Below are 15935 nucleotides of genomic sequence, written 5' to 3' on the forward strand. Positions count from 1 at the left end.
GGGCAACAGCATCATCACGGGCTTCTTAATTTTCGTAGCACCTACGGTTCCATTAGGAATACTCACCGAGACATTGACCATGGTACTTGATTGCGCGCCGATTTGACCTCCAAGACATGCATACAATGGTGTTTACTAAACCTGAGTTTACTTCGCGTTTGACCCGACTGCACTAGACATTTTAATTCAGGCGATAAACGACGCAAACAATGCACCTACAAGGAGAGAAGTTCCAGCTTAAAGAAGCCCCGCAATGATAACAGAACCGCATGAACATATAATGTCAGCGTAACGGCGGGAGGGGAGGAGGCGATGAAGTACAAATAAAATGTAATCGGGAAAGTTGATCGCTCATGAGGTTTAACGCAACGACGCTACGCTGGCGATGATGCGCGCCGTTGTGGAGGGCTCCGGAATACATTTGACTCGACGGGAGATCTTTAAATCGCGCCAAAATCTCGCACACACGGGCGTTTTCGCTTTACGCCTTCATCAGAAAAGATGCCGCCGCGGCCCGGAATAGAATCCGAGTCCTTGGGCTCAGCACCAAAACTATTTGAAGAAGGATTTAGGGTGAACATTCTTTTTTTTTCGAATTTCTTGGATTGGTCGATCAAAGAGCCTTCAATTTTACAGCGAGCTGCTAGAAATTTAAGGCAGCAAAGAATTTATGGAATTTTTTTTTCAGTAAAACGTATGCACTTGGCCGTTTGAATGTTCTGTGGTGGTGGTGAAACCTGAAGGATATTGAAATTTTATATGTTGCATTTCATGCGTAGTTGTTTCAATGTAAATTTTGCTTGAGACGAAGGCTAAAACTTTAGGAATTTTGACATTGCTAACAGACACGTAAACCTTCGATAAGTGTTCCAGCGTCGCCAACCCTTCTCCGTAAAGCCTGGAGTTTTTTTTTAAATCAAAGAATTGACCCTGCGACATGGAACCCAGAAATTCCGATTTAAGGAAGCCCCATTCTCTAAATGTTCTACAGATCTCAGAAACGAAACAACCTAAAGGACACCGTCGATGAAAAGTGAGTACCAATATTACGGTCAGAATACCATCCCCTTCCTCGTCAAAATCAAGAAAAAAGCTCCACTTGCCTGATCGTGAGTCCTGATGGCTCCGGACAGCAGCGGGTCGCAGCCGCGAAACCACACCACCAAAGCAACTACCATAGACAGATGCACTAAATACACAGCGACGAGAAGCAGTGGCCCCGTTAGCACTGTCCTGAAAATGCGAAGAACTTACAGGGTTATTATGCAAACGCGAAGGTGCCTGATATCGTTGTGCTCAAATTCCTCGCACTGTTTAAATAAGAAAAGCTTTAGTGAAACATCAATGTTCAGTTGTAGCCATGGCACAGCACTGTGAATGCCTTGTAATGTCGGCAGTGGAATGCTGAGCATTCATTTTCTATTTTATTTGATTTGTAGCTTCAAAGTCAACTGAAAGGAAATCCAGTCTAACAAATTCTGTAAAAGATAGCAGGTTGAAACTCTCAGTTACGCAGTTATATTTGACCAATTAAGCCTAGCGTTCCTTTTGCACGTAGTTATGTAAACTCGTGTGAGCCATGGGTGAAGTTTATTTGCAGCAATTCAAGCAGATATGCACCCAATTTATTGTTTGCGCGGCAGTTATTTAAATCGAATGGGCGACCAACGAAATAGTCAGCGTGATGGACAGTGGCGGAGAACAGAGTCTCCCAGATAGCCCGAATTGGTAAGGCACCTGACATGTACTCGGAAGGTTTGTGTTCGGTCTTCACAATAAACGCGTTTTACTGTTAATTGTTTGTCAACACACAAATGCTAACAGCACAATTATTACCAACTAAAAAATAAAAAGAAACAGAGGAAGTATTGTACTTCTTTCGGCCTTCTAATACTGGACTTCCGTTGTTTTTAAACACACACGCACACAGACAACACCCACACGCATATATATATATATATATATTATATATATATATATATATATATATATATATATATATATATATATATATATATATATATATATATATATATATATATATATATATATATATATATATATATATATATATATATATATATATATATATATATATATATATCGATAAGAGAAAAGGTTCCTGGCTATGAGGTTAGCTGTACGATAGAGAAGTCAAACTGAAAAACATAACATTTATTCTAACGTTTCGACCGGGGGCCGGTCTTTTTCAAAGATACAAATAGTGCAGATCAGTTGGGTTTAAATACATTTCAGTTGTGGGCGGGGCAAGAAAAACGTAGGCTCTACGCGACACAAAAAAGCCTCAGAACGCACAAGGTGGACAAAAAAAAAAAAGGGGGGGGGGGGGGAATAGAGGGCTGTTGGGCGTGCTGCCGGGGAACAGGGGGGAAAGGGGCCTAATGAAGGCAGGCGAAGCTATAGGATAAGAGGAAGGCATTGCAAGGTACTGAAGTCACGACGGGAAAGCAAGAAGGTGAGAACTAAGGAGGGGCTCGTTTTAGCTCGTTTGTTGACCTGTTTCTGGCGGCAGGTGCCAGGTAGGGCAACCTGCAGGGTGTGAGAGTTTCAAAAATACAGAAAATATGCAAAGAACCAGAGGAAATTGACTGGTGAGGAGAAAAGGGTGGGAAGCCCAGAGGTAATTACGGATGCCTAGTGCAAGCGTTAACACACATAAACAAAGAGAAAAAAGAAAAAAGAAAACGAGGGAAGGAAGAGGGGGATTGGGATTAGCGGGAGGGACGCGGAAACCGCAGAGGGAGGGGGGTGCGGGGATGAAAGAGGTTCGAAGAAAAGACCAAGCGACCATGCGGGGATGAAAGAGGTTCGAAGAAAACACGTGGTTTCACATGGCGTGAAATCGCGGAAACGCTTTCTTGCGAAAAACGTGGCAGCCGGCCACGAGGCGTCCACGAGGTCATGCAATGCAAGGACAATACAATGCAAACTAACGCTAATTTAAGCATGATCACATAAATACCGAAAATAAATGAACATAAGGCGAAAAACATAGAAAAAAGGAGATATACAGTGCCACATGAAGTTTTTGAAGAGTATTCACGCAAGATCATATTTCTTTACATACCCGCATACAGACGCACAGAAAAAACTATAAACAGAATATCACCACAGAAAAGACAAGCCGTTTTATCTACCCGATAGCAATTGTTCAGTGCAAAAGGACACAAAATAATAATCATACAAATAAAGAAAAAATTATAAAGCAAGGGGTACTATGGTGAAATATATGTACATCTGGTATGGCAACTACACACAAGCAATACACTGACACAGTACAAAGTACAATATGTACACAAATTAAAAAAAAAAGTAAGAACGTTGCTCTTTCAGAACAAAGTTTCTCAGTTGCTCGCTGCATCGGCCTTCTCCGGTGCCTGATTGGGCAGGCAAGACAATCGGCCTGTGTTTTCATTTATGCCGCTCAAGACAGTGTTAAACTTGTAAATAAGGTACGATTCACGGGCTTCACGATCATAATGCGTTTTGAAATTGGACTGAAGCACTGTGGCTGTGAATGCGTGGAAAGGGTGGCCTAGATTATTTACATGTTTAGATAGGGGAAGGTGTGGTAAGGACTTTATGTGTGCTCGGTGGTTGTTGATTCTCATTTTAAACGGATTCTCAGTTTGACCAACGTACTGGGCGTGGCATATGGTGCATTCAAGAAGGTAGACAATGTTTGCGCTGTCACAGTCAAAGTTTCCTCTTATCTGGAAAGAGAATGAAGACGTGGTGCTGGTGGCGACAGAGGCTTTAGTCATCATGGGGCATAGTTTGCACCTAGGCTTATTGCAGGGTCCGCTGCCTGTGAAGCTGGGGGTGTGTTCTTCGAACCGCTTTCATCCCCGCATGGTCGCTTGGTCTTTTCTTCGAACCTCTTTCATCCCCGCACCCCCCTCCCTCTGTGGTTTCCGCGTCCCTCCCGCTAATCCCAATCCCCCTCTTCCTTCCCTCGTTTTCTTTTTTCTTTTTTCCCTTTGTTTATGTGTGTTAACGCTTGCACTAGGCATCCGTAATTACCGCTGGGCTTCCCACCCTTTTCTCCTCACCAGTCAATTTCCTCTGGTTCTTTGCATATTTTCTGTATTTTTGAAACTCTCACACCCTGCAGGTTGCCCTACCTGGCACCTGCCGCCAGAAACCGGTCAACAAACGAGCTAAAACGAGCCCCTCCTTAGTTCTCACCTTCTTGCTTTCCCGTCGTGACTTCAGTACCTTGCAATGCCTTCCTCTTATCCTATAGCTTCGCCTGCCTTCATTAGGCCCCTTTCCCCCCTGTTCCCCGGCAGCACTTCAACAGCCCTCTATCCCCCCCCCCTTTTTTTTTTGTCCACCTTGTGCGTTCTGAGGCTTTTTTGTGTCGCGTAGAGCCTACGTTTTTCTTCCCCGCCCACAACTGATATGTATTTAAACCCAACTGATCTGCACTATTTGTATCTTTGAAAAAGACCGGCCCCCGGTCGAAACGTTAGAATAAATGTTGCTATGTTTTTCAGTTTGACTTCTCTATCGTATATATATATATATATATATATATATATATATATATATATATATATATATATATATATATATATATATATATATATATATATATATATATATATATATATTTATATTTAAATATTGCACCAAACCGGTATTCTGGAAGTCATGGGTTCGGATCCCACCCAGCCGGCACTTTGTCACCACTTTCTTTCTTGCTCATAAAATTCTTAATTTATTTCAATGACCCACCACAACCTCCGCTTTGCTTCCCGAGGTCTTCTTGACTGCCAACCCTTATTTGCTGTCTCATTTCACCGAGCCGCTCATTTTCCATTCTCTGATTCGCTACATTCTTAGCGAGGGCCTCTGTTCTGGCAGTCTTAGTGCCAAAGATAGCTTAAAAGGGTTCAACGGTGGTCGACCACTCTCGACATGTCGTAGACACTCGAGTCACGGCCCGGGGATTAAAAAGAAGGTCCCCTTCACCCCGAGTAGTCCGAGTGGCGCTGGCTACCACCCCCAAGTGCAGCAAACAAGAAATACCTTAACATAAATACCCGAGAAAGTGGTGGGGAAAGAGCCCCGCCCGTAGCGTAGTGGTTACCGCACCAGACCGGCATTCTAGAGGTCGTGTGTTCGGATCCCACCCACCCAGTGGTGCAGCCGCACCCCAATAGAAGAAGGCTATTTTCGCTCTTCGATAAGTTCAATCATGCGCGAGGAACTCGCAGTAAAGGCCTCGCTCGGCTTTTCCGAACCACGCCATGAGACCTCTGCACTGGAAATGCTCCAGCTAATCAAACAGGAAGTAACCTCCCTTGTATCTCGGCTCCACACATACAACTGATACAGGAAGAGGAAATTAGAACGTCTTATCAGAAACTCGTATTGCCCAAATAGATTAAAAGTGAAGGAAAATATGCATGCTCCGTCAGCAACTCACTTTTGTGAAAGACAACTGAAGTAATCTTTGCTGCCTTTTCTTCTTTGAAATGTCCAAGAGTACATTATACTAAAACGTAGAAAGAAGCTGCCGGTATTTGTTGCCTTGGCAGATACTGCCTTGAACGACAATTCGTGTCGTGCCGTAAATTTCACTGAAGGCAGCTTCCGGATGCTTGAATGTTTTGAATACCCAAGGAGAGCGCGCTGTTGTCAACTGTTTCACGTAGGACTGACCCGTCGAAGTTTACTCGTGTCGGTCCAACTTCCTTGAACCATGTAAGCAGGATGTCTTCCCGTGACTACTGCTTCGCACCTCGCGTTTGTTTTACACCAGGTCCAGAAACTTGCAGCTTCTTCTGAAGTTGCTCTTGCTGAGCGACGATAGTGCTGAGTGCTGACACTGGCAAAGAGAGCTCGCTTGCCAATTCCACGCACTTCCTCTTCGGGTTGTCTTCAAATAGGCGTACAATTTCTACTTGCGTCTTGCATATACTTGACGTTGTCAAAAGTCTGAAAACACGGCCGCGCATTGAAACAAGGTAAAATGAGAACAAATCCCTGCGCGGGAAGCATGATCCATAAAAAAAGTCGGGAAGTTGCACCTGGTACAAGCATTGCGCGCCTGGTAAGATTATGATACGATTCGCTACCTGGCGGGGCGTATCACCTTACTTGTCGTCAGCCATGCACTGAACAGCCACGGATTGCAGTAATGTTTCTGCCGCAGAACCGGCCTTTGCGCTTCCTCGATTCCCCTGCAACATGCAGGTCCTGGCTTGTTGGAATGCGCTTTGAGCGAGTATACCGAAGAATAAACGTAAGACTACTAGAAATGTCCTTCGAGATCCGCTTTCGCGATCGTATTATCCACTTTTCGGAAAAACTGTGATCGTAATAAGCGCGCGAAAAGGCATTCTGTTTAAGGGACGTTGGCCGGGAGCGAAAAAAACGTATTATGCCGAAAAACACAATATGCCGAATCGTATTAACGAGATTCTACTGTATTCACCCAGGGTCTGGCTACGCCGCGTTGCCTCCACTGCCTTAAGCTCTCAGTGATCCAGTCCTTACGATGCCTCTCCGTGAATCTGTATGTTCACCTCTGGTACTTGTTGTCGCCCGCCTATCCTTTCGCAAACGCAACATGTTCATCCTTAGCCACTGACACCTGCTGGTCCTCTTCAGTCTGCTTACGGCTACCCGGCTTAACGTCCTCCACGACCAAGCTGCTTCTATAGCGGCAAACAGGGGCATGTGTCCCGATTCTGCAGAAGGCGCCAGCAAGATGAAAGACTCGCATGCTCCACCAGCCCACAAGCCACCCGTCAACCTCTCTACGAGTGCTATCCACAAAGGTACCCCAACGCAACACGCCTCCAATCGCCTTCGGACTCCCCGGGTCAGCAACCGAGCTCGAGGCCTCGAGGCGAAGTTCACCATCCGACTCCCGCCACCGCTGTGTCTCGCTGCTTCGTCCGGCGCTCAATGGCACCAACTACGACACGAAAAAGTAGAATCTGCAGTTTCTTGGGGTGCAACTGCAACGCACCATATTCCTAGAAGTCCCCCTGATCGGCCATTTAGCACACTATCTATTTTCGTTGAAGGAATCCGCGTGAAAGGTCTTGTGGACATCTGCGGTACTATTTTTATAGATCATGAAGAATTTCGTTTTAAATTGCGTAAAGTAAGAACCCCCTAGCTTAGCCCCTCTCTACGCGGTGCTAACAACGCCATGATTCAACCTTATACACTCTGTTATTCTGTGTTACCATTGCCGGCATTCGACATGGCATTGAGCTCGCAGCACTACCTTCATGTGTTCATCATATGATAAGTTTTATTTATTGGCACTACCTTACAGGCCCGAATGAATTTAGTAAGGGGGTTACATGAGAAGCACAAAAAGAGCAAGCAGACGACGCAAAGCATAACAGATATACAAAGGACTGGGAACTTTGATACACACTGAACTAAAACAAATTCCCATAGGCACAAGAAATTAACCCAGAGATAATTCACGGTTCACTGCAGACAAACCAAATCAATGAAGAAACGCAAAATTTGCACTAACATTTTAGGAGAGGAACATCTAAAAAAATAAACTTATTTTGGGCATACAGTGAACAGGTGACGCACGTAAACGAAATTAAGCCTCCAAGAAATAGGGCACAAATGGGGAACATCGCAAACAGTTCCAAACCCCTTGCCTACTGAAAGAACCAAAATGACGCAGTTAAATTTATTTTTTACTGTAAAAATGGTCGTGAAGGAGATGAAAAAATGTTTCCTGATTATTTTGTGAAGGAATGCTGTCGGGACGGCTATTCCACCTGCGAATGGCAACAGCAAGCGCACAGCATTTGAACGCACGTGTGGAGCCTCACAAGGGCGAAGAACTTATTTTGGGTTTTAATCTTTGAGACGTGTTGGATGCGATCTGGATATTCAATGTCGAACGAGTGCTGTTATAAACATATTTGTGCGGCAAGAGCGACGTTGCGCCGCAGAGACAAAGGCTGGAGTGCATGATGAAGCTTTATTTGTATTACGCTGGATTGGTGGCTATCTCGTGAGATGAAAAGGGCAGCTCTGGGTAGGGACTTCCTTAAATCGGGGTAGACAGTGATCTCTTGCAAATACCCGTTGCTTCGTATGACCGACACAGACATGGCCAGTGTTTCCGATCCCCCAGAACAACGAGTAGTGGCCCCCTGCAATTTCTCTCTTCCTCCTGGAGAAGACACAATAGTTTACGTTCCCTCTGAGAAATTTCTTGGTGGCGATGTGCTTATTAGTACTACAGGAAAGCTTTACCTTCGAGGCCTTCTTATACCCTCGCCCAGTTCGGTTTTCTGATAAAGCTGACACAGAATACCTCGTCCAAGACTATTTTGTTACCTCAAGCCGCGACCATTGCTTCTGTCCCAAGTTATGAAGCAACGAGTGCCGTTTCATTTGAACCTATTTCATCTGGAGAATGTTCGGCCGGTATTAGGTCACCGGCGCTGCCGAGTAATCATACCATCAGCCGTGATCTCGAACAGGAGCTAAAAAAACACTGCTGTATCTTCTGGCGAAGCAGAAATCCTTATTTAACTCTGCCTGATCCTCGATTCTACCGCAAACATCTGGAGCCACCCACCGTATAGAAACGGATGGTTCGTGCATCATTCGCCATCGCCCATACCACGTCTCACCAAAAATCGTCAAATCATTCAGGAATAAGTCGACGACATCCTCAAAAACAGGATAGTAAGTCATTCAACGAATTCGTGGTCGTCAGTTTTTATTTTACTCCAGAAGAAGGATGCTTCTGTGCGATTTTGTGTAGAATACAGGGTGATAAATAACATCACCCGCAAGGATATACACCCAATGCCCCTATCGATGATGCTCCAGACACCTTGGGAGGTGCAAAATACTTTTGAAGTCTAGAACTGAGATCGAAGTATTGGCAAATATCTATGCATGAAGAAGACAGAGACAAACGACCTTTGGCAAGCTTGATGGTCCTTACGAGTTTAACGTAATGCTGTTATGGTTGTGCAGTGCTCCGACTACATTCGAATGATCGACAGGGTTCTCCGCGGCTTGATATATATGACTTGCTTACGTTGCCTTGATGACATAGTTGTATTTTACGCCAAATTATAGGAACACCCCCAACGCCTCAAAGACGATTTAATTTGCCTTGCCAGTGACGGACTTACCCCCAATACTAAAAAATGCCGCTTCGCAAGTACATCGATTAAAGTATTGGGTCTGGTAAGAAAGGAACAATTCCGGGCCGACCCCGATAAAGTCAATGCCATCCTCAATTTTTCACGCGAGACCACCAAAAAAACTTTGAAGCTTCTAGGGATTGACCTCCTACCTTCGTCGTTTCCTTCGCAACTTCGCTTCAGTTGCTTCGTCCCTACACAAACTCCTCGCTACTGGTACTCTATTTGTGTTGTCCGACGACTGTGGAACAGCTTTTGAATAATTGAACAAATTGAAAATTGAAGTGTCCGAGAACAGGATCGGAGATGTAGGGGGCATCTCCGATCCTGTTCTCGGACACTTTGCTGAAAATGCTCCGACCATCCTTGCGACCGACGGCAGCGGACGCGGAATTGGTGCTGTGTTATTACAGCTCAGGTCGTCCTCTGTCGACCAAGTGATTGCTTACGCAAGCCGGAATTCGACAACTGCAGAGAGGAACTATACGATATCACAACAAGAGGACTTGCAGTACTTTGGGCTGTCCGAAAATTCCAGCCATACTTGCGTCTTTTCACTGTGGTCACTGACCATCACGCTCTTTGTTGGGTGGCTTTCTTGGAGAACTTAACTGGACGGCTAATACGCTGGGTTCTTCGTTGGCAAGAATACAACTGAAACGTTGTGTACAAGTCCGGCAAAAAGTACTCGGATGCAGAAGCCCTCTCACGTTGCCCGTTATGCACGACCCAAGGTGGTATTCAGGCGTCCTCTCAAATAACGGTGTACTTATACATTGCGCCAGTGGAGTAGTGCGTGGATTCACCAGTGCTTTGAGTGCTTCCCAAAGAAACTATAGCTACTGCAGGAATCTCACTGACCAGTTTAGCGGTGCGAGTGAATTCTGTAATAGCCGCGCACGGCGACAGCTCAACAGAATTCGGATTATTCATGGCATGCTCCACCGCTGCAACTACCACCCAACTGGCGACAGACGGGGTGCATAATCCGCGTCTTCTTCAAGACAAATGTATGGGGCCGTTTCATGACGGCGCCACCGCAGCTCCTCTCGTCTTCCACAAGACATGCGACCACTTAAAAAGCCGCTTTTTCTGGCCCGGCTTATACGCTAGCATCATTCGCGCATGTCAGTATCGCAAACAACTGACTTCCAGCCATGCAGGGACACTCCAACCCATGGGTTGTTTCTCTCCTCCATTTGCAGTCGCACGAATTGATCTCTATGGCTCTCTTCCCGCTACCTCGGAAAAACATCGGTGGAGTGTTGCAGCCATACACAACCTCACCCGCTACACGGACACGCCTTTTGGACCCACAGGCTGCAGTACTGAGGTGGCTGAATTCTTTGTGAAGAATATTTTTTTGCGCCATGGACCAACCCAAGTTCACCTTAATGAACGAGGTCCTGTATGTCTTTCTATCGTGCTTGGGGAAGTTCTGCGTGCAGCCGAAACTACTCAAGAAAACATGGCCGGCTACCATTCTCAAACAAACGGCCTGAACGAACGGTTTTACCTCACCGTCTCCGACATGATTTCTTCTCACATTCAACCGGACCACAAAAACTGGTACATTACTCTTCCCTTCGCAGCTATGCATACAATATCGCCGTTCAACGTACTACGGGATTTTTGTCATTTTCCCGCTTTTATGGTCGCCCAGCAGCTTCTGTTCTTAATATGTCTCTCTTCACCGCACCTGTACTTTCTACTACCAACATTCCCGATGAGTTGATTTCTCACCGGACCCATAACCGTCATCTCGCTAGTCTGAGGACAGCAGCAACGCAAGAAGAACGGGAGACCAATATAGGCGCCACGCATCGCACTGCCCCTTCAAAGGTTGTGGCCTAAGCCGAATTGCTACGCCTCTCTGTACCCCAGGACTGTGCGGGAAGTTGTTGTCTGGCAAAATCGGACCTGACATAACTGTAAAGCAGGCTTCCCCGGTAAAAACCTTCACGGACGAAACGTATGCTGAAAGAATTCTTTTCCGAGTATTTAATGCTCTTTTCCGCAGTCAGATTTGGTGAGACGGTGCTAGCTGTGATACTGTACAAGGTGGCGAGGTTTTTCGTTCTCGCCCCATGAAATGGCATTTAAGATTTCGAGCGTGTCCTGGAAAGACAAAGTTATCGTGTTCTGGCAGCTAAAATAATAACCGTAGAGCCGATAGCACATATAGCCGTGGAGACGCATGACTACATGCTGACAGGCAGGGCTAGCACCTAACCGACGCCGCTACCCCACGCGGAAACACCGGGTAGCTTGCGGTGCGGGCAGAATTCACTAAATGAGTGCATTTCGCCAATGGATTTTTTAGAAAAAGTGCAAAAAACAATGGATATTTTAGCGGAGCAAATTGGTTACATTGGGGTGAACAGTCGCAGTTTCGTTACGTAAATGGCGTGAAATTATGGGTTTTAATGGGTCTGGTCATAGGCAACTGAAAAGCTTTGTTAAATTCCTATTTAACAGTATATATATACATATATATATATATATATATATATGTAGTGAAGGCGCAGTGCAGTGTGGTGGCCAGTCCGCCGAACCCGGGGTGTAGCGCTGGACAAAGACTACGGACCAGCAGGGAAGAAGAAAAGGAAGGAGCTCGGAAGCGGTCGGGCAAGACGACAGCAGGACGGCGCCCTCGCGGTGTAGGCCCGAGGTCCGTCACCGGCCCTTGCTTCAAAGTTTCCGTGCGTCGCGGTGTAGGCCCGACGACAGCCCTGGACGCCGCCGGCAGAAGCCGGGATCCTGCCCAAGAATGAGCGGTGTGTCGGTGACGTGGAGAGCGGGCAGCGAGGCCTCGCCGTGGCGCAGGCCTAAGCCCTTCCATCCCTCTACAACGTCTACAGTAACCTCCCCGTGGCCAGCCAGGGAACTGCGTCTCGCGAGTCGTCACATCCAGACCATCTCGTCTCGGCGATCGCCGTCTGTGAGCATACGACTCCCTTCATGACTTTGTCCGGTGTCATCGGCACCTTCGTGTTTCCGCGTGTAGTCCATTTGTGTTGTGCTGCAGTGTCTCTTCCGGCTTTGTACATTGTTGGGTTAATATAGTTAGTGTGTGCATTTGCGAGAGCGCAGTCCAGGCTTGTGACTTTCTACGCGGTCCAGCCCAACATTCATTACAATATATATATATATATATATATATATATATATATATATATATATATATATATATATATATATATATATATATATATATATATATATATATATATATATATATATATATATATATATATATATATATATATATATATATATATATATATATATATAACACAGAAATAAGGGTTGGCAGTCGAGAAAACCTCAGAAAGCAAAGGGGAGGATGTGGTAGATCATTGAAACAGATTAAGAATTTGGAAAGAAAGAAAGAAATTTTTTCTTCACTTTCTTTCTTTCTTTCCAAATTCTTAATCTGTTTCAATGATCTACCACATCCTCCCCTTTGCTTTCTGAGGTTTTCTCGACTGCCAATCCTTATTTCTGTGTTATTTTCAACGAGCCCCTCATTTCCTATTCTGATTCGCTACATGCATAGCGAGGGCCTCTGTTCTGGCAGTCTTGTTGCCAAAGGGAGCTTAAGAGGGTTCAAAGCTGGTCGACCACTCTGGACATGTCGTAGACACTCGAGTCACGACCCGGGGGTTAAAAAGAAGGTCCCCTTCACCCCGATTAGTCCGAATGGCGCTGGCTACCACCCCCAAGCACAGGAAACAAACATACCTAACATAAATACCCCAGAAAGTGAATGGGAAAATCGCCCCGCCGGTAGCGTAGTGGTTATCGCACCAGACCGGTATTCTGGAGGTCGTGGGTTCGGATCCCACCTGGCGGGCATTTTTTCTTCACTTTCTTTCTTTCCAAATTCTTAATCTGTTTCAATGATCTACCACATCCTCCCCTTTGCTTTCTGAGGTTTTCTCGACTGCCAACCCTTATTTCTGTGTTATTTTCAACGAGCCCCTCATTTCCTATTCTGATTCGCTACATGCATAGAGAGGGCCTCTGTTCTGGCAGTCTTGTTGCCAAAGGGAGCTTAAGAGGGTTCAAAGCTGGTCGACCACTCTGGACATGTCGTAGACACTCGAGTCACGACCCGGGGGTTAAAAAGAAGGTCCCCTTCACCCCGATTAGTCCGAATGGCGCTGGCTACCACCCCCAAGCACAGGAAACAAACATACCTAACATAAATACCCCAGAAAGTGAATGGGAAAATCGCCCCGCCGGTAGCGTAGTGGTTATCGCACCAGACCGGTATTCTGGAGGTCGTGGGTTCGGATCCCACCTGGCGGGCATTTTTTCTTCACTTTCTTTCTTTCTTTCCAAATTCTTAATCTGTTTCAATGATCTACCACATCCTCCCCTTTGCTTTCTGAGGTTTTCTCGACTGCCAACCCTTATTTCTGTGTTATTTTCAACGAGCCCCTCATTTCCTATTCTGATTCGCTACATGCATAGCGAGGGCCTCTGTTCTGGCAGTCTTGTTGCCAAAGGGAGCTTAAGAGGGTTCAAAGCTGGTCGACCACTCTGGACATGTCGTAGACACTCGAGTCACGACCCGGGGGTTAAAAAGAAGGTCCCCTTCACCCCGATTAGTCCGAATGGCGCTGGCTACCACCCCCAAGCACAGGAAACAAACATACCTAACATAAATACCCCAGAAAGTGAATGGGAAAATCGCCCCGCCGGTAGCGTAGTGGTTATCGCACCAGACCGGTATTCTGGAGGTCGTGGGTTCGGATCCCACCTGGCGGGCATTTTTTCTTCACTTTCTTTCTTTCTTTCCAAATTCTTAATCTGTTTCAATGATCTACCACATCCTCCCCTTTGCTTTCTGAGGTTTTCTCGACTGCCAACCCTTATTTCTGTGTTATTTTCAACGAGCCCCTCATTTCCTATTCTGATTCGCTACATGCATAGCGAGGGCCTCTGTTCTGGCAGTCTTGTTGCCAAAGGGAGCTTAAGAGGGTTCAAAGCTGGTCGACCACTCTGGACATGTCGTAGACACTCGAGTCACGACCCGGGGGTTAAAAAGAAGGTCCCCTTCACCCCGATTAGTCCGAATGGCGCTGGCTACCACCCCCAAGCACAGGAAACAAACATACCTAACATAAATACCCCAGAAAGTGAATGGGAAAATCGCCCCGCCGGTAGCGTAGTGGTTATCGCACCAGACCGGTATTCTGGAGGTCGTGGGTTCGGATCCCACCTGGCGGGCATTTTTTCTTCACTTTCTTTCTTTCCAAATTCTTAATCTGTTTCAATGATCTACCACATCCTCCCCTTTGCTTTCTGAGGTTTTCTCGACTGCCAACCCTTATTTCTGTGTTATTTTCAACGAGCCCCTCATTTCCTATTCTGATTCGCTACATGCATAGAGAGGGCCTCTGTTCTGGCAGTCTTGTTGCCAAAGGGAGCTTAAGAGGGTTCAAAGCTGGTCGACCACTCTGGACATGTCGTAGACACTCGAGTCACGACCCGGGGGTTAAAAAGAAGGTCCCCTTCACCCCGATTAGTCCGAATGGCGCTGGCTACCACCCCCAAGCACAGGAAACAAACATACCTAACATAAATACCCCAGAAAGTGAATGGGAAAATCGCCCCGCCGGTAGCGTAGTGGTTATCGCACCAGACCGGTATTCTGGAGGTCGTGGGTTCGGATCCCACCTGGCGGGCATTTTTTCTTCACTTTCTTTCTTTCTTTCCAAATTCTTAATCTGTTTCAATGATCTACCACATCCTCCCCTTTGCTTTCTGAGGTTTTCTCGACTGCCAACCCTTATTTCTGTGTTATTTTCAACGAGCCCCTCATTTCCTATTCTGATTCGCTACATGCATAGCGAGGGCCTCTGTTCTGGCAGTCTTGTTGCCAAAGGGAGCTTAAGAGGGTTCAAAGCTGGTCGACCACTCTGGACATGTCGTAGACACTCGAGTAACGACCCGGGGGTTAAAAAGAAGGTCCCCTTCACCCCGATTAGTCCGAATGGCGCTGGCTACCACCCCCAAGCACAGGAAACAAACATGCCTAACATAAATACCCCAGAAAGTGAATGGGAAAATCGCCCCGCCGGTAGCGTAGTGGTTATCGCACCAGACCGGTATTCTGGAGGTCGTGGGTTCGGATCCCACCTGGCGGGCATTTTTTCTTCACTTTCTTTCTTTCTTTCCAAATTCTTAATCTGTTTCAATGATCTACCACATCCTCCCCTTTGCTTTCTGAGGTTTTCTCGACTGCCAACCCTTATTTCTGTGTTATTTTCAACGAGCCCCTCATTTCCTATTCTGATTCGCTACATGCATAGCGAGGGCCTCTGTTCTGGCAGTCTTGTTGCCAAAGGGAGCTTAAGAGGGTTCAAAGCTGGTCGACCACTCTGGACATGTCGTAGACACTCGAGTCACGACCCGGGGGTTAAAAAGAAGGTCCCCTTCACCCCGATTAGTCCGAATGGCGCTGGCTACCACCCCCAAGCACAGGAAACAAACATACCTAACATAAATACCCCAGAAAGTGAATGGGAAAATCGCCCCGCCGGTAGCGTAGTGGTTATCGCACCAGACCGGTATTCTGGAGGTCGTGGGTTCGGATCCCACCTGGCGGGCATTTTTTCTTCACTTTCTTTCTTTCTTTCCAAATTCTTAATCTGTTTCAATGATCTACCACATCCTCCCCTTTGCTTTCTGAGGTTTTCTCGACTGCCAACCCTTATTTCTGTGTTATTTTCAACGAGCCCC

The 15935-nt window shown here is 46.2% G+C and overlaps 1 protein-coding gene across 1 annotated transcript in view; it reads right to left on the reverse strand.

The window, feature by feature from the left end:
- The window catches only part of LOC144151808 (sodium-coupled monocarboxylate transporter 2-like), an 89278-nt gene that overhangs the window by 34165 nt on the left and 39178 nt on the right, over positions 1-15935 (reverse strand). Inside the window, exon 7 of the mRNA XM_077682942.1 lies at positions 1104-1233. Within this exon, the coding sequence (XP_077539068.1) occupies positions 1104-1233 (130 nt within the window). The remainder of the gene's footprint in view (positions 1-1103; positions 1234-15935) is intronic.

Source organism: Haemaphysalis longicornis, unplaced genomic scaffold (assembly GCF_048455015.1).
Source record: "Haemaphysalis longicornis isolate Haplotype H1 unplaced genomic scaffold, Haemaphysalis longicornis Haplotype H1 scaffold_9, whole genome shotgun sequence".
NCBI classification, from domain to species: Eukaryota; Metazoa; Arthropoda; class Arachnida; order Ixodida; family Ixodidae; genus Haemaphysalis; species Haemaphysalis longicornis.